The sequence below is a fragment of the Pseudonaja textilis genome, chromosome 2, assembly GCF_049901715.1.
Source record: "Pseudonaja textilis isolate UNSWEBS1 chromosome 2, rPseTex1.2, whole genome shotgun sequence".
NCBI classification, from domain to species: Eukaryota; Metazoa; Chordata; class Lepidosauria; order Squamata; family Elapidae; genus Pseudonaja; species Pseudonaja textilis.
Genome location: NC_141991.1, coordinates 112,647,999 through 112,670,026, shown reverse-complemented (window position 1 = coordinate 112,670,026; position 22,028 = coordinate 112,647,999). Strand labels below are relative to the sequence as shown.

Genomic DNA, 22,028 nt, shown 5'->3' with positions numbered 1-22,028 from the left:
ACAGTCTATTTTGAGATTTTTTTCCCCAATATTATCTAATACCAAATGTTTATTTTCATACAAGTGCTATGATTTAGTTTTCACTTCAGCAAGTATTATAACTCTTAGGCTTAGCACTCCATTTGTTATTCATACCAAGAATAAAATTACACTTCTGATCCTATCCTGGCTACCAGGATATACTTCTTAATATCTATTCATAACCCTGGCATTATTATGAAAACTTTACTTGTGAGCACAACATGACTGTCAATATATGTGTAATCTGAGTCAACTATTATTATAATGCTTCATTAAACATGATTAAAGCTCCTGGATAATTTTCCCATATGAAGATCCAACTTTTGCTAATAGGAAAATAATATTTTGCTAGAATTAAATTATGCCTTAGGCCTAGTATTATTATCGACCACAATTTCATTATTCTCAATATCTAAGGTGACAAGAGTTGTTCTATTCTCAATATGCCTTTTATTTCTACAATGTTTTGTATGGGGATCATAGAATCCCATAGATTCTCTTCATTCTGCCAGGATTCTATTCATTATGATATATTTTCATGTAATGTCAAGCATTTTAGATATCTGTTCTGAAGTTCATCTGAGACAACGAAGAGGTAGAATGTTAATTACCACAACATTCTCAGGTAGCATAAGAGTGTATGGTTTAAATAAACAATAAACTAGGAGCTCACACATTATGGCTTTTCACAATAGACAAATTCATAGCGTATAAGCTAAAAACTGGACTGTATTTGTATAAAATCCTTACACTTAATCTAATCTACATACAGCCATTCATCTTTTCTAGCTATCTTATTCCATTATATATGAGATAGGATTAATGGGAAAAATTAATAAAGAGCAAAATATAAAATTGTCCTATTTATGACATTAGGTGTAACATCAGCACCATGAATTTAACTCAGCTCCATAGTGGGGAAGATGAATTTATCTTTTGTACACTTCCCGGAGTACAGTTTGAGTTTGGTGGTTATATATACACATAACACTAAAGCAAGATGAGAGAGGAGGGAGCAGGATTTTCTTTGAACACAATTCTCTGTAGTAATTAGCAAAGATATAGAAAATACAGCTGTTTACACAAAATGTTCAGCCAGCTGCTTAGAAACCATCTTTCCCAAACCATTGTGATAGTCTTGGTTTCATTATTATACATAATTTACATAGCAATGTTTGGGATACAACTCATCTCTTGTTCATGCTCCAGTGAGACAGGTTACTATTGTACGTGTTTTTACTGCTGGAAACAGGCAAAAATAACAGTAATGCAAGGAATCTTTGGAAAACACATGCTTAAAAATCTAAACACAGCACACTGGATTACTTGCAGGCAATAGTTTGGGCTCTTTATTAAGAGATTTTATTCATTCTATTAATCTCCCCCAAATAGTGGTTCCTCATTAGATAGCACTGGGGAAAACTGCTCCCATAGCCGTGCAGCAAATATATTAGATAAGATAGCAGGTTGGAGAAGAGATCAGTCCCATTAGATCCAAATGGTTTTTCACCCAAACTATGAATCCACCAAACAAACACAGGTGCAAATCAGCAGCTCAGTCAGGAAGGATCTCTCCATATAAGCACAAAGTCTCTGAGCTCAGCTCATGAACCTCTTATGAGTACAATTCACTCAAAAATCTATTCTTGGTTTTCTCTCAAGGGGTTTCTTTCAGCAATTCAATTTAGTGCAACAAGAATCTTCTAGTTATTCTTATTGTTAGAATTTGGAGGTCAGAAACTATTGCCAATTTATTGCCTGTCATCTAGGCAGGGAATTATAACTGGACTATGATTTGCTTTCGGCCCAGCTAGTGACAGTTCTGGCTGTTCAACTACATCTGCAGAAGTAATTCACCGTATATTTTTTAAAAGATGCAATTATGGTAAACAAGGTTATCATATAGGTACATTACACCCTAGAGCAGGGTTTTGTTGCATCTCCCTGATGAATATGCTTTCCAGTAAATTTTGTTTGCCTATGTATAGTAAAAAAACTGATTTTTTCAATCAGTGGTCAACAAATTACACAAAATCCTAACTGAAAAGGAGACACAGCAATGTTCACACCTGCATCAACCATTGTCCTGTTTCTTTGCCAATGCAAAATTTAGCTACCATATGAATGATACTTTCATATTTGGGAAAAGGACGTTCCCATAATACTTCTCCATTCTTTCTGGATATTGAGACAGTTGAGGTAATACAAACCTATTTCTAAATATCCCTACGGAAGTTACAATATCAGAACACAAGATGTATAAAGTAAGTTTGAATTAGCTAGAAGTTGCATTTGCTTTCTGCGTATAATGATTTTTTTTCTTTACAGGGCTTATACCTGGAAATCTCTTTCATACATATATATCACAGTATATATATTCTGAGGTAAGAAATTTTATGCATAATGCAGAAGAAGAAATAAGGAAGTAAGGAAAGTAAGAATTTTTAAAAAGATTTGAGATTTAAAAATATTGTTTGGTTTAAAACATAATTAAAATTAAAAACATTGTTGACTCAACACCATACACTATAGTTCCCCATTCTTTTCTATGCCGATAAACCATCTTGATTTGATCCCATTTATACTATGTTTATTTAAACATTCAAGAATCTCATAAGCCCTATCCAATTATAAGTTTCTCCTTTCCCTTGTTCTTCCCACTATTTCTTTATATATTATTTTGCAATTCAATCCTACTGAAATCTCTTTATATGAAAGTCTATTTCATTGTATAGTTATTTTGTACTGGTTACTTATTTTGGCATTTAGCCTTACATTTATAGACCCTAGAACATAGAATAATAGGGATGGAAGGAATCTTGGAGGTCTTCTAGTCTAACCCCCATACCCATGGCAGGAGATTCTATACCATTCTGGACAACTTTCACTGATTAGTTATTCTCACTGTCCAGAAACGTCTCCTTAGTTCTAAGTTGGACCTCTCTTTAATGATCTCCCATTTTTGTCCCCATCTCTCATGGTTTTACCACATAAATATCTTAATTAAGCCATTCCCATTGTAATCAATTTACATTTGTGTTTCTTAGGATATAGTTCCATAGAGCAAAGTGGGCAAAAGCACTCATTTTTGCTTCTTTGGAGTATTCATTTCAGAGTACCTATTATATCTGTGATAGTATTTGCATGCCCTAAAATGCATCAAATTATTTTTTTTCCACATTTAGTAAATAACCCACAAAGGCACACAAATTATTCTACTTCCCCTATTTTTTGTCATTTACATATAACTTGCAAATATCCACTTAATTTTTCCTGTGAAATTCAATAGGGTCTTTGATGCCCTCATTTTCATTTCCATGCTCCTTTATGCCTCATATAATCTATTTAACATTTGCTGCAAACAGTTAGAATTCACAGCTAAGAACACAGGATCATTCGCATATAAAAGTATATAGGCGTTTATGTTCCTAACCAAGACATGTCTACTGTCACTAAAAGCACTCCATATATTTATCCCCACAAACATTAAACAATTAAGTAGATGCCTTATATTCTTGACTTATTCCTTGTTCAATGCTGAATCATTCACCAAGCATTCCATTTATCATCATGCATGTTTCACTTCCAACATTTATCACTCTTATTGCATTCAGCAGCCATCTTCAACTCATACAAAAGTTCCATAATTCAAGCCTATTCACTATTCATAAATTTTTCGATGACTTGCTAAAGAGCAGAAATCTGTTCTCTACATCCGTTGCCCAGTATAAAGCTGCACTGCGCTTCCCCTATTTTGTTCATTGTCTCTTCTTGCATCCTTCCAATCATAATTCTGTCGTGCACTTTTCCAAATATATGTCACCCTATTATGCAGGGGAGAAATAACAACATTCTTGCAATCATCAGGCAGTCTTTACACTTAAACAAATTGCACAGATACCCTATAAGCAAAGCATTCCCATATTTTGACATTTTTACCTCTACACTTGCAACTTTACTATTTTCAGCCCTCTCACAGCATTTATGACTTCCTTTTCATTTATTTTTTTCCTTATAAGCATTTGTTTTAATTCTACACTTCAACAAATAACTATCATTTGCATATATATCTCTACAACATTCCTTCAAGTATTTTCTCACTATTTCACCCCAAATCATTTCACCATTTCCATCCTTAATTCCATTCATTCTGTTGGAGTTTCTTCACTAAACCTTTTTAAATTAACTCTAAAACAATTTTTATTTGCATGAAAAAAACTGTACTTTCACTACCTTTTTAAATTGTTCTGTACTCTCTAAATTCTTAGTATCTATAATTTTCCTAAGCACTGACTGGCTAAGTTCTAATAGTATTTATTGTTGAATAAACTTTATTAGTTTTTGTTAAAATTCTTTTCCTAATATCAAATCAAATCAAAATTATAAGTCTAATATGAAGCAAAAGCTATCAGTATCCATTGAAATTCAGCCTGAGATTCTCATATTAGATTTTAGCAAAGGCTTCAAGGAAGCAAAATTCTAAGCTTATTGCAATACTCCTCTAAAGATTTTCATGAAAAAAATCCTATGACTCTCTTATAAACAAAAAACTACCATCATCCATAAAAAACTTACCTGATCACATTAAATTTTAAAAGAGACTTGTCCACCTAAATATTTTTTTTAATAAATGGTTCCAAGCCAAAATGGTAATAGCAATATGAAGGAAAAAATAGCACTATCTATAAAAATTTAAGCTGATTTTTATGATGCTCATTTTTAGCACTGACTTCAAAGAAGTGTAACCCTAATCCTAAACTTATCTCCACTGAAATATTTCTTCAGATGCTTCTACTGGTTCAAATATTGCAATCTGTCTGTTAACCAGAATGAGCTGACCCAATAATATAAACTATGCTGAGGTTATTGCATTACTAATTGGTTTGCTTCCAAGTCCTATATAAAGTGATGGTTGTCACGCTTAAAAGTCCTACATGGCTTAGTCCCTAAACATCAAGAAGACTGTCTGTCCTACCCAGATTTGGTTAGTCTTCAGTTTGCTGTTTCTGAGGAAAGGAGAGTGGAAGGCTGCAATCACAGAGGAGGTGAAGAGGTGGCAATCCAACAATGTGTCTTCTCAGTGGCCATCCTTGCCCTTTGAAACATCCAACTTTCCAAGAGAAGGAATGTTCCCAACTCACAGGCCTTCAAGGAGTCTGCAAACACCTTTTATTCAGTTGATCATCTAGGTGATGATCACACTTGAGCTGCCTTAAGTTGGTTACTCAGATTTGTTTTCATTGCATTATAAACTGTCTCTCAAAAATGGGTGCTCTGTAAATAATTATTGTGTATGTATGTAGGTGTATATGTCTGTGTATATATATGTATGTATGTATGTATATGTGTATACACAAACACTGTGTGTGTATGTAAATGTGTATTTGTTTGCAAATTGTTTTTTATGGGTTATGCATTTGTATGGGTTTTTTTTAGAAAAGATTCATGAAAAGAAAAATTGATTGTACCTTCATTACCGGCTGGGCAAAATACTTAGCACTCCAATCACAAAACCCTGTCTGCATTGCTGCTGACATGAAATTTTTGGGACCCACAGTATCATCAGTATCATCAGTTATCTATTAAGGAGAAAAATATATGCGCTTTAGTTACAGAATCTACATGGCTTCTTTCTCATATAAATTCAATGTATCATTAGTTGCCATACTAATAAAAATCCTGTTCATGATAAACAAAGATTGCCAGATATGGTTTCAGATAGAATTTGTGACTTCCATATCATCTGAAAGGTGTTTTTTTTGAAAAGGCAACTGGACTTACTTGGTTTTTTCCTTTGAAAACATTTCCCTTCTTGTGCAAAAAGCTTGTTCAGAACTGAAGAAGTGTCTTGGATGAGCAGCGAAACATTTTCAAAGAAACAAACCCCAAAAAGTCCAGTTGCCTTTTAGAAAAAAACATATTTGGAACAACCTTGATCTGGATGATTGACAATCTCCATAAACACATTGCCTTAAAAAACACATTGCATATATTAAAAAAAAGAATTGTTATAGGTGCAAATTGAGAAATTCAGAATTCCTCTATTCTTTTGATGAAAAGAATAAAGGGGAAAAATCACTTTGATGGTCAACGTGTTAATTGTAACAATTTAAGGTGCTTCTCCTTATGCTGCATAACATAGGAAGACTCCAATAACACCAACTGACACTTTTCAATAGTTCATGGTAAAATTGTTGCATGTGAAAAAGTTCTTGATTATAAACCATTAGTGGAAGTTTACAGATCTCTAAAACTAATAGACAGATAAATGAAAAATGCAGGAAGAAATAAAACAGGGAGAACAAAACCCTAACTAAGGAATAGAAATACTATTCAGGCGCATGTTGAAAGAACTACTGCAAGCAACAGAAATAGTATTTAGACTTATATACTGCTTCACAGTGTTTTACAGCCCTCTTTAAGTGGTTTACAGAGTCAGCATATTGCCCCCAACAATCTGAGCCTTCATTTTACCCGCCTCAGAAGGATGGAAGGCTGAGTCAACCCTGAGCCTGGTGAAATTTGAACTGCCAAATTGCAGGAAGCTGGCAGTCAGCAGAAGTAGCCCGCAGTACTGCATTCTAACCACTGTGCAACTGCAGCAAGTATGACCTTCTCACCTGATCTGGGCCTTTGTCAAACATTTTCCTTGTTCTGGGAAACTGGTGGGAGTGGGGAGTGTACTGCACTCCCATGTTGCCAACATTTGCAGGTCTTACGGATGAGATGTCCCGACTGACAGGCTGCTTTGTCACGTCATTGGTCAAACTAGAACTGCTGGTACTGGCAGTTGGTGGTGACCCTCTAATAATGGGAAATTAAAATAAAGACTGAAAATATGACGATTGCATTCAGAATTTTTCGTAAAGCAAGGCAAAAACTTAACCTGTAGTAGAGTTGATTTTTCTTTAGCAACTTCTGCGTAAACCCTTTCCTCTACTTGCCACTTTGTTTATTCTTATGGATGTGTTTGTATTTGTGCATGGGCACCTTTGAGTTAGTTTTTGTTTCCAGGCAATTGCCTAGATTAGTTACTACAGTTTTCTTGGCAAGATTTCAGAAGTGAATTGCTACTGGTTGCTTTCTAAGGCTGAAAGAGAGTGACACCAAGTCAGTTTTGTGCCTAAGGTGGATCTAGAACTGACAGTTTTCTAGCTTCCAGCCTAGTACCTTAACAATTAACCTTAATTTTTCTAGGCAATAGTATTTTTAAGCTATAGTCCCTTCCTCTAGCCTTTGCCCTCCTCTCTCACTGTTCTTTGCCCCAACAAAATTGTTGGAGGAAAAATATAACCAAAGAGGTGTTTTTGTAGATTTCAGTTTGGAGCAACAAAGCCTCTTTATTTTTTCCCCAACACAGGAATGAATCTATCTTCTGAAAAAAAATGTGCATTTTATAGGGCCTGAAAGTTCAGTGCATAATGTAAGTGGCTTCCAATGTATCTGCCACCTTTATTATATGACAAAGATCTTTCTGGCACAAAGATAAATGTATTTCCATCCTGACTCTTAAACTGAGTCATGAGCAGTGTTGTTTATGCTTCCTTTGACTAAAAGCTTTAGTACTAATGGGGAATGAATCAGAGTTAATTCAGAAGGACTCTTGAGGTGTTGCAGTCTTCATTGCAAACACTACATTAGAGGGACATTAGATAGGGAAAGAAAAGTTATTCTTAAAGGCTCTCACAGAAAAAAAATCTTGTAAATAAACAAGTGGTTTCAAATAAGTTGCACAAAGAATAGTATCTGTACAATACACACCTTTTAAATTAGGATATGGTACAGGATCAAACATATAAGCAACTTACCCTACTTGATGTATGTGCATGCCTTTGTTAGTAGGACTGGCTGGGGCGGAATGCGTGACAGAAGACGTGTCAAGGATGCGCTGAGGGCGGGCATTTACAGTTGCCTAGGAAACAAAAAATTAACAAGTGAGAGAAACTGATGCCAACCTCTGCTTAGTATGATTTTTACATTTGGAAATAAAGGGAAGGAGATTCACTCTCCAGCACTACAATAATGCATGCCTATCAAAGAAGAATCTAGCTCATACTACCTACCCACCTCCAAGATTCCACTTTAATATGCTACTTTAGTCTCGATACCATGTTAATAGTTGCAATAAAACCTTGAGACCATTTTAAAGGTAAGAAATCACTTTAAGACCAAACTTAGTAAAACATGACAATAATGTCAAAACCTGACCCTGTTGCCTAAATCTAAGAACCTTTCCATATCAACTTTTTTGCCAGAAGAAAGAATAATTCACAAACAGATGAAATAGAGTAAATAATATTTTAACAATAGAATAATCTGTCAAGGCCCATAGAATCAAACATTCCCAGGGTGCTCAGGGGTGAAAAATGACTTTATGATTCAAAACCAGGGTCCTTTTTCTTGAACTTCCCTTGAGATGCTTGGTTGGTGTATTGCATTAGCTGCTGATGTAATATATAAAATGGAGCAACAAAATAAATACAACACTTCCTACAGTTCCCCAAAGATATAAGGATAAATCTCATTTGCCACTTCTTGAGATTTTGGGCAAAAGAAGAAGGAATGGAAAGAGAAGGCGTACAGCTGTGAAGTTTCTAATGCAGGAGAAACCTTCACTTATAGGAATCCATCAACTCAAAAGAGACCGTTGATGGCCATTAAGATCTCAGCAGCTGTATTAAAAAAGGTGTAAAAAGTAATCAACAAGACATTTGGGAACCTGCAGAAATAAATAGCATAATCAGGAGACAATGTTCTAAGAGTATCTGCATTTGCTCTTTACACCCAGTGCTGCTGAGGACACCCAAACAACTTCAGCGCTTATGGAACAGAGCACTTATTATTTCTCCTCAAGCACTCACTGGCTGCAGGGGCCTTGAAAATGGCTTGTTTCTCTTGACATCTTCAATCCACTAGATGGGTTTTTTTTAAAAAAAAATGTAATATGCCATCAAGAAAGAAAGAGCTGTCTCTCCCCCCCCACCATACTAAGTATGTTATGGCCTTGAGAGGATGAATAATTTGTGAATCTGCAGTAATACAATACAGTATAACTTATGCAAGCTGTAGCTTTTCTAACTAAAGTAGTAAGAAAAGCTACAGCTTGCATAAGTTATATCTGGAGGTCAAACTGACTTTGTCTTCTGAAAAGCCAATTGTAGAATTGCTTGGCAACAAGTTCTAGGCTTATTACATTTTTTTCTTAATCAGCTTTCTTTTGTCAAGACGATATATTCAATCATAAAATGTAATATAATTTGATCATCTTCTATGGCTAGGAGAAAAAAGGTTTCTTCCCCATCTAATTGTTTTAAGCAGCTTGGAATGCCAGCTCATTTTTAAATAACTACAAATTATACTGGAGTTAGCTACTTCCTCTCCTCCCTTTGATTCAAAGTCACTTGTGAAAGGTTAGTTATATTAATTTATATAGACCACAATCTAGCAGATGGGTAAATTTAGCAAATCTACATTTGTAAAGAGATAATGAGATAAGGAAATTTATCTCTTTAAACTCCCCATTGATAGAAACCGTATCAGTTTTGGTTGTTCTGCCAACCAATCTCTAATTATGGCCCTGGTAGAAAGTAGGCATTCTAGGTAGGTTTTTAGTCATGGGAATCTAAATCTTCCCATGGGCCCTTAACATGCAGCCAGAATAGCATTATAAGGGGAGGAAAATATACCAGCCTGAAGCTGATGCATTTAGTTTCCCTCAAATCCCTTGAAATGGTGATAGCAGTTGGATCACCACCAACCATTATCATTGGGACAAAAAGGGGTTAATTCCCAGTTCATGTATATTCATGAAGAGAAAGAAAAATGAAGAGTTAGTTTCCAGATACCTTCTGACAAACATGTGCATTCCACCATCAGAGTAATTTCTCTCTGGCAGCTTTCTACTATCCGGTTCCATTAAGGATATAATTTGTAATACTGTAATTTTCCTCTATGTACTTACTTAACCTCATTGCAGCTATTAACCAGCACAAGAGAATATCCAAAACTAATGTCAGGGTAGTTAAGAAAAGTACATAAAGATAAAAAGTTTGGGCTAAAAGATAGTATTAAACCAAAACATGCTAAAGCCTATAAATATGCAACAAGAAGTTAAAATAAGCTGGATAATATAAACTTTGAAATAACAATGACAAATAGAATGTAATCTATATAATAAACCTGAACAAATGAAATGCTTTCCTTTTAAATCTGGATGCAACTAGATCTCTTGGATCTCACTGAATTCTCTGTAAGTGCAACTAAATATCACTAATGGATACCGTGTGCTAGAAACACAAATATTTATTCTGATTTTAATAAAACTACCACCACCAGTTTTGTTCCTTTACTCTTTGAGTTTTCCCAATCAGTATTATAATGTACATAATAGATTAATGTATATATTCTACCTCTCTTTCCATCCATCCATCAACATATCTTTCACGCGTAGGGATGTACAGTATGTGTGTCTATCTGCATTCAATTTTTCACACCCAAAACACAAAGTTGATGACTGTGGCAAAGGGACCAATGAGTTCCTTGATATTCAGATAAGGATAGGGTGAGAGATCATTCTCTCTGGCTCAAAAACAATAACTATGAGAGGGTCCTTGGAGTCCTAGTGAACAATCACTTAAATATGAGCCAGCAGTGTGCAGCAGCCACCCAAAAAGCTAATACCATCCTTGGTTGCATAAACAGAGGCATAAAATCAAAATCCCATGAAATATTAGTACTACTTTCTAAATCCTTAGTACGACCACACCTGGAATATTGCATTAAGTTTTGGTCATTACATTACAAGATCGGTTACAGGAATTGGGTATGATCAGTCTAGAGAAAAGAAGGAGTAGGGGTGACATGATAGTAGTATTTCAGAGTTTGAGGGGCTGCCATAAAGAAGAGGGGGTCAACTTATTTTCCAAAGCACCAGAAGGCAAAACACAAAACAATGGGTAGAAACTAATCAAGAAGAAAAGCAACATGGAATTAAGGAGAAATTTCCTAAAAGTGAGGACAATTAACCGGTGGAACAGCTTGGCTTCAGAAGTTGTAGGTGCTTTATCCCTGAAGGTTTTTAAGAAAAGACTGGACAACCACCTATCTGAAATGGTATAGGGTCTCCTGTTTGAGAAGGGGTTTGGACTAGAAGACCTCCAAGGTCCCTTCCAGCTGACAGACCAAGATAGTGATTTAGAAAAGGATGTTTCACTAGATCTAGTAAGAGACTTTAACATTTAAAAGGAAGTAAAAATGACAAGCCAAGAGAGTAACCTAGACATTTTTTTCCTACTTGATTTACTAAAGAGACTTGTTAAAGCCTTGAAGAACTGGGACAAAGAAAAAAATGAAAAGAAATCAGATCTTATGACACTGAACTAAAGACTAGGGATGTTAGAAGTAAAAGGAAGGAATATGAAGTTGATTTATTTGATCACGGTTAAAATAAGGTATGTTGTTACCTCTGACTACATTATATATTGACACCAAGACTAAAAAGTTGATGTTTTATGGATTTGTTTATAGATAAGAGATAGGATATAGGATGAAAAGATAAATGTAACATTTAAGAGAGAGTAAGTTACTAAATTTGTTTATACTTGTAATTAAGGCTGGAAGTCACATTTTTATACATTTTCTTTCTTTCTTATATTCTTTTCTGTTTCTTCTCTTCAAACTTGGGTTTAAATATTAAAATCACTGTCAATTTAGCACTTTAATTATGCACACAACAATGACAGTTCAGAGAAACACTCTAATAACATCTCAGCAGAAGATGCTGGTATCTTCAGATAATTTTCACATATTTTATAATGGTCTGCTGCCAATTACAAAATGAAGAAAAATTTACAAGAAATCCCAAATTACACAAAACATTGATAATTTCATACTTGAAATCTCATATAAACGTTCTAAAATATTACATTTCCCCATTTTTTACATGTTAGAAACACAACCCAGTCATTCTTCTAAAATCCATTTAGGGTGAATAACAAAATAAATCCTTTCCTAAAAAAAAGATTGCTAAAACTGACTGATGGCTTGTTTGTTCAGTGGTGCAAATAACCATCACATGGCAATTGTGACTTAGATATTTTTTTCAACATTAATTTATGGGGCACAGTTGTTCAAATACTTTTTCATATAGAATAACATTCAGATATTCATCAAATGCTTAGCTTTGTACTGCTTCCCGCTTTCAGCTAAGCTATACTGTACCATTTTTCTATTATCTTATTTATAGAAAATGCATAATGCATTCTGGATAGGGTCCAGAAATTCTTATGCTGGCAGAAAACATCAATTATCAGCAGGGTAAAAGACTCTCTGAATAAGTATGCCACATGTAAAACTTCACAATTTATTTATCCAACATAATGATATAAAAGCCCAAAGAAAAAGAAACAGAGAAAGTGAGTAGCAACTGAATAATTAGAGGCTGTTGAAATACTTGGCCATAAAGTAGCTTATTCCAGTGCTATTTGCCAAATCTCAGATTTTGTGATTACTCTCTTCTGTATCAGTCTGCTAATTTCAAGGCCACCAAATCTTGACCTGTCAAACATTTGACAAGCATACAGCATAGCTATTTAAGTGCCCATATAACTGCTATGAATTTTCCTTATGAAAAGGGGGAGCAAAAATATTTATCTAACTAAAAAGCTGAATTCCACAAAAATAAGGCACCAATGAAAGCATAAATATAGGACTTGGAAACTAGTTTCCTTCAGGAATATTAGTTTCCCAATCTTATCTGGTGCATGATTCCCATCAAAAAATTGTAATGATCTGCAATGTTTATAAGGTTAGTGGGGTGATCTAGGGTGGATAGTTAATTACTCAGTGTGTTGGGGGAAGGAAACAGCACCAAGGAACAGGAAGAGGATATAAAACCAAAACATATATTAAACATATTATAATATGGATATTATTATATAATTTTATCATTTTTCATTCTCCCCTGATGCCCTCTAGCCAATGTAGACTGCTAATTTTTTGAAGAGAACAAAACTCTTTCAATTTAAGTGCAATTATTTAGCCCATGACTATATGCTGAAGGCAGGATATAGGTAGTCCTTGACTTATGACCACAACTGAGCCCAAAATTTATACTGCTAAACATGGTGATTGTTAAGTGAATAATTCCCCATTTTGCAATTTTTTTTGCCATGGTTGTTAAGTGAATCCGGTTTCCCACATTGACTTGCTTGTCAAAAGCTCCCAGAAAGGTTGCAAATGACAACCCCAGAACCCCAGGATGCTGCAATCATTGTAAATATATCTCAATTGCCAGGCACCTGAAGTGGGGATGCTTATAAGTGTGAGAACTGGTCATAGATCACTTTTTCTTTCAATGCCATTGTAACTTTCAACAGTCATTAAATGGAGGGTTGTAAATTGAGGATTACCTGTATAAATACAAAGAGATAGTTAACTGAACAAATTTATTGAAAATATCCTATCACAGATTATATGACAAACTCACTATCTGATAAAATTATCTCAAAATGCTGTCCAAAAGAATATCCATTTGCATATTGTTCACCCAATAACTCCCCCCTCCCCACAAATTTACCTTGTAAGCAATGCTGTTCAGCACTTTCATAGCCAGGTCTGAAACATCAGGGTATGGATCAGCAGCCAAGTGTAAGAGGACTCTCCAAATTTGGGTATAAATACTATTGAAAGACACCCCTGGAAACAAAGAGGAATAAAGCAAGAAAATATGCCTGAGTGGAATTCAGTTGCCAAATTGTCATTTTATATGATGATCCCAGGATGTTGACAATATATCAGACTTAATTGTAAATAAACAAAAATAAGATCATATTACTATTAATATGCAGTGTTTGCAACATGTTATAGGCTGAGATAAATGCTTAACGCACAAAGGTAGGCTTATAGTAGTCCACTTTTGATTATCAATGCATCGGTGGTCTAATTCATACATAATCACACAATTATGTGATAAACCAAACAATTGTTTTGTTTTTGGTTCAGGGTGACTTCCTGCAATGGTCTTATTGCAATAGATGCAGACCAGGTTAGTACAGCTTGTTCAACAGAGTGGTGGATTTTAAAAAGCTAGGTCTGCTGTTAAGAGTTTAACCACAGTATTGTTTGTACATGAAATCAAGAATTTGAAGATGGATATAAATGATTGAAGCTCAAATCTGAGAAAGCCACTTCAATATTTTTTTTTCTTTTGATGTGCCCCTCCATTGGGAAAAATAACAGTTTAGATTACTCTAGAGCATCTAAATAACATCAGAAACTAGAGCTATTCTTTCTTAACCCAAGATAATCATGCAAACAAGCCCTAAATATGGTGATCTTCAGTAGCAGCCAACAAAGTTCCTATTCTATATAATTTTCCTAATTCAAACTTAAAGCCTCTTTATTCCCCCATGGAGCCATTGACCAAATGTGTTTTTTAATTTAACTATGCATTCCATATGAAGAGGTAATTTACCAGCATTCAAATTCATTTGATAATTTGGAGTTCTGCTTTTAACAGAGAAGGAGAAACATTTTCTATCCAACTTTTTTACATGTTTATTTAAAATGATTCTAGGTGTTTCATTTTTCTTTTTTTCCAAGCAAAAATAAACAAATTTCTTACTTTTCTTCATAACTAACCCCTTTTTTACAGGCTTGCAATTATTTGTGTAACTTTTCCCAGCTCTGGAATATGCACTGACCAAATGTAGTCAGGCAATGAATTTAGAATAAGGCAATCGAATTATGCTTTCTGATTTTGATTTTATCACTAAGCCACATTATTAACAATCCCAGGGGGAAATTTGTAGTAATCCCACAGTAAATGAAATTAAAATCCAGCAATATCTTGAAAACGAACACACTTATTATGCCACAAACTTTAGTGAATAAGAATCTATTGTGTCTGATACATTAAATAAATGGTAAGAAGTCAGAAAGGAAATCTTATTATAGTGGCCATTTACAACATGGTTTAACAGTAACCGGGTCACTGGATCAACAGGCAATTTGTAACTATGATATATGACTTGTAATGGTCAGTGGAATTGGCGGTATTAAATATGATGCTATTTTTTTTTGATAAATAATTGTTCAGGTGACCCGGTTACTCTTAAACCATGTTGTAAATGGCCACTATAATAAGATTTATATAGTGAAATCTTACTTTTAATTTTCATTGCCCCAAAATTATCCTTCCCTTCCCTGCAGAAAAAGTTATTTTTGGCTCCTTTTCAACAAATGATTGCTTATTCAATTTATTTATTTAACATGTTTGTGTGGCTGCTGATCTAAATAATGGAACTTTGAGTGGTGATCTAGCACACTGTAGACATGCAGGTGTCCACAATAGTTCCAATAGTGGGAAAACAGGCATTTTCCTCAAAGCTGAAACAACTGTGGATAATTACTAAGTGACTAATTTTGATGTCCACATATGTAAAAGTATTACTGGGTATGATATTTCACATAACATCTAATTCATTTTTTATGCAGAACACTTGTGAATTGGGATTCCTCATTCATGCAATTAGAATGGTATTCACTGGAAATCAGTAGTTCCTCATCTGTATAATCTGAGAATTGAAGCCATATAATAAAACATCCCAAATTACTGTAGGGTGCCCACTTATCTTGGTAAAACATTTTAAATCATTGTGAAAACAGGACAGAGAAATATCAAATGAGCTTTTCTACATGGGTAAGTGGAGTGGGTAACCTCATGTGATTTGTGTGCCATTTCTTGAACTAAATAAACCTCAAAGCAGACTTTTGGGTCCATTTGTTATTTTATGAGATCTTAGATTGTGGCTGGCGTCTCATGCTCCTTTCCTACTTGGCACAATCTGCTAAGCTCTTTTGTGTGTGTCAACTTGGATTCACTGAAAAAGCTTTGCTTTTGGTACTATATATGCACTCAGGGAGACACAAACAAGCAGGCAAAATGATGAAAGCCAAGAAGATGGCAGCTGTCAAGACATCAGGCAGCTTGTGCCACTGGAAGAGCATTTTCCACAGCTCCTTTTCCCCTCATCAGCATATTGCCTCTTCTACTTTTATTTCCATGCAGGAAATTATATAACTACAGCTGGGAAATCTCAGGTATTTGAGATTCCTTTGAAAGTTAATGAAAGACCAGAAGGAAAGCAAAAGAATCTTTCAATATTGCAATATTTTGTGTTAATGTGAACCAACATGTTTCTCTCAGGGGCCAAGGAATAAAGAATGAAGAAAGAAAAATACCTGCACAAGACTTTAATGAATCTGATCCTTTAAAAAAAAATCCACTGAAATTCCTCTTTCACTCATCAGCTGAAGAGAACAGAAGGAATTTCTATGAATTTTTAGATTCATTGCTCTCCCTCTTCTTTATATATTATTTTCATTGAAAAAAAAAATGGCTCACAGCCCCTTGAATGATGCATCCAAATTAGCTGCTTGCCAAGCTTGAACTGAGTCGGTGCACTGATGAAAAGAAATACTAACAGCAGGAGGGGGAAAAAGCTCTATTTTTGCATTAGGGATTGTAATGATAAAAAGGGACTCAGAGACAAAGCACATGGGCAGAAGCATATGCACTAAAAGTGCATCTAAAATGACAGCTCTGTGGGACTTCCAGTGAGGGTTCATGACAAACTAGACATCCCTAAAGGAACAAGGATGACACTGCAGCAGGATCAGAAGCCAGACGGTGAATTCTGGGCAGTAAAATCTCTCTGGAAAAAACAGAGATTGTGAAATCACCCACTTGTACTTTAGACAGGTGCCCCTTGGGGCTAGATGCAGAAACTGAAATTTTTGTGGCTGACATATGAGCCTAGGGATTTCAATCAAGCTTACCAACCATAATGCATAATGCTATATAAATAAATATATTGTTATCGCTCGTAACCCTTAATGGACTTTTGATGATTAGGACTGAATGATAAGGCTTTAAATATTTATTTATAGATAAGAAATGAGATATGGGAAGAAGTGGTCATTTGTTCTACTTTAAGAGAAAATGATTTATTAAAATTAATAAAATAGATGAAATGTATTCAATTGACATAAATTATCAATTTTTAAAATTGTATTCAGAATTATACAGTAAACTAGAGAATATATTGAATGAAGATAGAGGCCTTTTAAAATAAAATTAATGTATCATATTTAGATGATACACAATATCAACATATATTTGCTCTAATACTTGAGGTACAGATTAAACAAATAATTTTAAAAATAACAAATGCTAAAATACCAGGCCTAGATGAGTTTCCGATCAGACAGTATAAAACATTCATAGAACTTTTGGTACCAAAATTTTATCAAGTATGTGAAGAAATATTTGATAACAGAATTTTATCATTAGCATTTAACCAGGCTTCTATTACAGTTTTACCAAAGCAGGTTAAGATCATACTCAGTGTTCTAATCAGTGATGAGCTGCAATCGGTTTAACAAGCAGTTCAGTGAGTGTGTGCTTCGTGTTCAAAAACTGCCCATTTTATGCTTAAAATCTTACCTTCTATGTCAGTGCTGGTGAGTAAAACAGCTGAGGCACGGCAATCTACTATGCTGCGTGAATCAGCTGAGCTAAAAAACAGGGAAATATAGGACAGGAAAGGGCAGAGGTGACTGGGCAGGGCAAACTGCTCACCGGAACTACCGGTTCATTAGAACCTGTCTGAACCCATGACAGCCCACTACTGGTTCTAACTATCATCCTGTCTTGTTGATTAACGTTGATAAAAGATTTTAACAGCAGTGTTAGCAAATGGATTGTAGCAAGTGATATTTTTGTTGCTAAGAATGATCAAGCAGGATTTATAAAAATTAGGAAGGTAGCAAATAACTTTAGATTTAATAGACATGAATAAAAATAAAGATCTATTTGCAATTTTATCATTGGATGCTGAAAAAGTGTTCGATAAAATGGTTGCTATATTAAACGGATTTAGATTTCTTTTGAAATTCATAAAATGGATTAAGATATTAGATGGGTCACCTACATCTAAAGTGAAAATTAATGGTATGTTTTCTCCTGCCTTTCCACTGTTTAGAACAGGGCTGTCAAACTCCCGGCTAGCGGGCTGTTTGCACCATGTGCTGGCCATGCCCACACCTGGTTTAGTGAAGGGGAAAAAAGTCCTGATATGCACGTGACGCTGCCATGACGATGTGGGTTTGACACCCCTGGTTTAGAAGAACAAGGCAAGGATATCTCTTCCATCCATGCTGTGTGGAACTCTTGTGCTAGACACTTTTCGTATTATTATCCCAGTATATATGCAAAAAATAAGGGGCCTTTAGTAAAATAGCAAGATACTCTATGAATTGGTCCAAATCAGAATGCAGGTAAAAATTTGGTTACCCATCCATTTAAGGAATATTGATTATGTATTTATATCAATTCTATTAAACATATAGCAAATTCAGAAAACCAAAACCTCCCTCATTAATTGGTAATTACATTTTCGGTAAAGGTATTTTTGGAATTGAACAACCCATAGAAATTTTGTAAACAAAGAATTTTTTTTTTGAAAATATTGTCCAGATGTATAAACTGGAATTCCTCTCAGAATACGAATTAATCTGTCATTTTGACATTGTTCACCTTTCTCACAGGGTAAGGTCTAATGATTCTCATCTATTGATATCTGAAGAATCCCCTCCTTTTTCTTTATATTATTATTGTTAGAAGTCATTTTAGTATTAAGTTACTCAGTTCTATTCCTTGGTATAGGAGTTGTGGTGGCACAGTGGTTAGAATGCAGTATTGCAGGCTAACTCTGCCCTGCCAGGAGCTTGACCTTGATGGGACTCAAGGTTGACTCAGCCTTCCATCCTTCTGAGGTAGATAGAATGACGGCCCAGACTGTTGGGGGAAATATGCTGACAAAGAAAATGCTGTAAAGCACCATAGAGCAGTGTATAAGTCTAAGTGTTTTTTCTATTGCTATACCCATACCTAGCTATTTTTCTTTACTGTATTATTTTTTTTCTTTTCTAGATTTTTTTCCTTTTTTCTGTATGTTTTTTTTATTTTTATTGAAGCTTGTATTAGCTCTTACCTTTTTAATTGTAACATTTAATAAAAATTCTATAAGAATGGCAGTTCTGTAATTTAGCTGGGCCAATTCAAAATTGGTTAAATGGGCCTTACAGTACAGAGAGTTGCAAAACAATTCGTTTTTAACAAGAATGCAAGAAGTAAATAGCCCTTCTTTGGTGCAAGCTGTTAATTTTACATTCAGCTATGCATGGCCCTTTATTCAATTTAACAGTTGCAATTAGGACACTTCAAGTGGCTTGCATTTTTCAACCCCTTCAGTTGAAAGGGGCCTGGCTGAATGGTACACACATATAAGTTAGAGCAGCTGCAGTGCCATTTCTCTCAGATGCCTGGCTTACTGAGAGACTGAACGCTGTGGGAATTCACCATAATTTGCAGTTGCGATGCTTGTGCCAAATTTGTAAATTGGAGGGTTCAGAAATGAGCTCCTCTCGTTCAGGAAAGCTTAGTCTGAGTTAAACTTGCTGGGTGAAGCTTTTCTTCTTTATTTACCCTTTGATGTGCACCCTACCTTTCTCTAGGAGCTTTAAGCATAGTATGTACCACTTCTTCCCCCATTAGTCTTTCCCAACATTTTCTGCTACTCTTCTCCCTTTCAAAATTAATCAGGGAGGAGATTAACTAGCAACAGGGAAAACAGATTAACTAGCAGCAGATGATAGGTGGTTGATCTTTAAGTTCTTTCTCTGACCTTGGCAACAAAGAGGAGATTTATTCAGTTTTAATTTCCTGTTTGAATATACCAAGCCAGGAGGAAGCAACAGTTAAAAAGACTCAGCAGCATTTCTAAGAGCACAATGGAAGATCCACAGCCATCATGCCACCAGGAACAGTGAGGATTTTCTCTGCTTCCAGCTGATGCTCCTCCTAAATAGGTATATATATGGAAGGCAGCAGGAGGGAAAGGGGGGAATAGGATTTTTCTGTGTGTGAGATCTCATAAAAGGCTCAGGAAAAAAGAGGTTGCTGCTAGCCTTTATGGCAATCAATGACTGAAAAATTTATGCACCTGAATGAGCAATGTAAAACAAGCTTTCTATAAATCCTTCAGCTATCTAAAAATATATCTTCAATCCTATGCTGTTGCATTAATGAGTATGTTCTCTTATATCATGTATATTTTGTAATATGACAGGTAATTAAAAAAAGGACTGCAATGCTACAGAGATTAAATGATTAAAACACTCTGACTGACAAAAATAGTGCCCCGATTAATCAATCACATTTCCTTTTTTTATTTAGTAAAAAAAAACAACGCAATGGTTGTACAAAAACTGCAGAATGCCATTTTATTATTTAAACCTCGTAGGTGGTTTGAAAGAAGGTGAGGGAATTCTTCATTATAATCTCTCTTTTAATATGCAGTTTTTAAATTTTTCTCAATTGTTTTATTTAGTTAACCAACTGAATAAGGTTTCTTTTATTGGAAAATAATCCCTAAAATTTTATTTGAGAATTCACTTTCTTAGTGGGGAAAAAGCTTGTGAAGTGATTCAGGAGGGAGGGGTGTCACTTAAGTTTTTGAATAAGGGGAGAGGGCTATAGTAGACAAGGCAAGGATAAAAACTGGTACTGACATCATACCTGAGAACAAGGCTAAACATTTGCTTTTTCTTTCTTTGGTACTTCTTGGATGGGGCTGGGATTATTCTTTGCTGTTTAAATGTTAATTGCACTGCAGCTTTGATGCCTATTTACTGAAAACAATGAATCATGACCAAACTATACAAAGGGTTTCAAGGACCACAAATCAAACGGTGACAGCAAAAGTGCTGAACTTCAGCCAGAGAGATGGGAATTAAAATCCCTCCTCAGCCCCAGAGTCCAAGGATTCTCTCTGGCAAATCAACATTACAAAGGTGGAGAAAATAAGAATGCATGTGACATGCAGCCCTGGGCTTGTTGAGGAAGGACAAGATATTTTAATGATAATAATAAAAGGTTTGTACAATTATTAATGTTCTCCTTTATCCATTTCTCTCTTTTTTTCTTACATTAAAACTTCAAAGATCAAAATTTCAGTCACCAAACAGGGACGCTGTTTTGTAAACATCACTGCGAAGTACTCTTTCAGGTAAATTCCTGAAATTTATTCATTTGTTTTTATACTAATTCACATCTTCATGTATCTAGGTGGTTTCATTTTCAAGATAAACTGCAGGTAAGTATGATGTCTGGACATTCATGAACATGAAAAATAGTTTCTATATTTTTTAAATAAAGCGATTTAATAGTGACACAAACATAGTGGTTCAAGACAACTATGGATTGGTGAAAATCAGGAACAACAACATTTGGAGAGCTGTATATTTTTCATCTCTTAATATTTAGAATGACAATGAGTGTTTCAGTATTGAAAAATGATTTCCTCTGATTATTTCTCCTGCCGATAAAGGTTGCTACTGAGGAAATATAATTTATTAACAGTAATTTCTTACTAATCCTTACTTTTTTTCCCCAGTCACACTAAGATCAAGGTTTAAAGGGAATGCCATTTCATCATAGGCTCAACTGAGCCTGTGGTGCCCAAAGTGCAGGATGTTGTTTTTCAACCAAGTAATTCTAAGGTAAGCTGCATTTTTGATGTCTTATCTCAAAAAGCTCTCTGTGTTGTGCATGTTAAGGAGGAAGGATTCTATATTATTATTTAGATGGATAACCATCAGGAAATAATGGAGCTGCAGGATTGACTGGGAATTTAAAAAAATTCCTGGAAGAAAACAATGCCAAAACCATTTCCAAATTGTTTGGCAAGAAAATTATATGGACGTATCCATGAAGCCGACAAGAATTAAATACAAGTTGGCAGAGGATTTTACATTTCCTTTTTCTCTTTCCAGTTTTCCTCTCAAACTCCCTGCTACTTCTTTCTAGCACATATCACTTAACTATATATATCCTTTTGGCTGTCCTTGATTTCTTTCTTGGGAACTGCCGTTTCCTATGCCAG

General features: G+C 34.9%; 1 protein-coding gene and 1 long non-coding RNA gene across 4 annotated transcripts in view; one reads left to right on the top strand and one right to left on the bottom strand.

Moving 5' to 3' along the window:
• The window catches only part of RPTOR (regulatory associated protein of MTOR complex 1), a 376,730-nt gene that overhangs the window by 67,559 nt on the left and 287,143 nt on the right, over positions 1-22,028 (bottom strand). For all 3 annotated transcript variants that reach the window (XM_026701786.2, XM_026701785.2, XM_087924955.1), the window contains 4 exons: positions 13,598-13,716; positions 7,830-7,933; positions 6,642-6,825; positions 5,490-5,600 (listed from right to left, as the gene is read on the bottom strand). In XM_026701786.2, the coding sequence (XP_026557571.1) occupies positions 5,490-5,600; positions 6,642-6,825; positions 7,830-7,933; positions 13,598-13,716 (518 nt within the window). The remainder of the gene's footprint in view (positions 1-5,489; positions 5,601-6,641; positions 6,826-7,829; positions 7,934-13,597; positions 13,717-22,028) is intronic.
• Positions 19,785-21,636, top strand: LOC148127019 (uncharacterized). Its single transcript, XR_015741839.1, has 3 exons — positions 19,785-19,953; positions 21,088-21,152; positions 21,540-21,636. It is a non-coding gene; the product is annotated as an uncharacterized LOC148127019 (long non-coding RNA).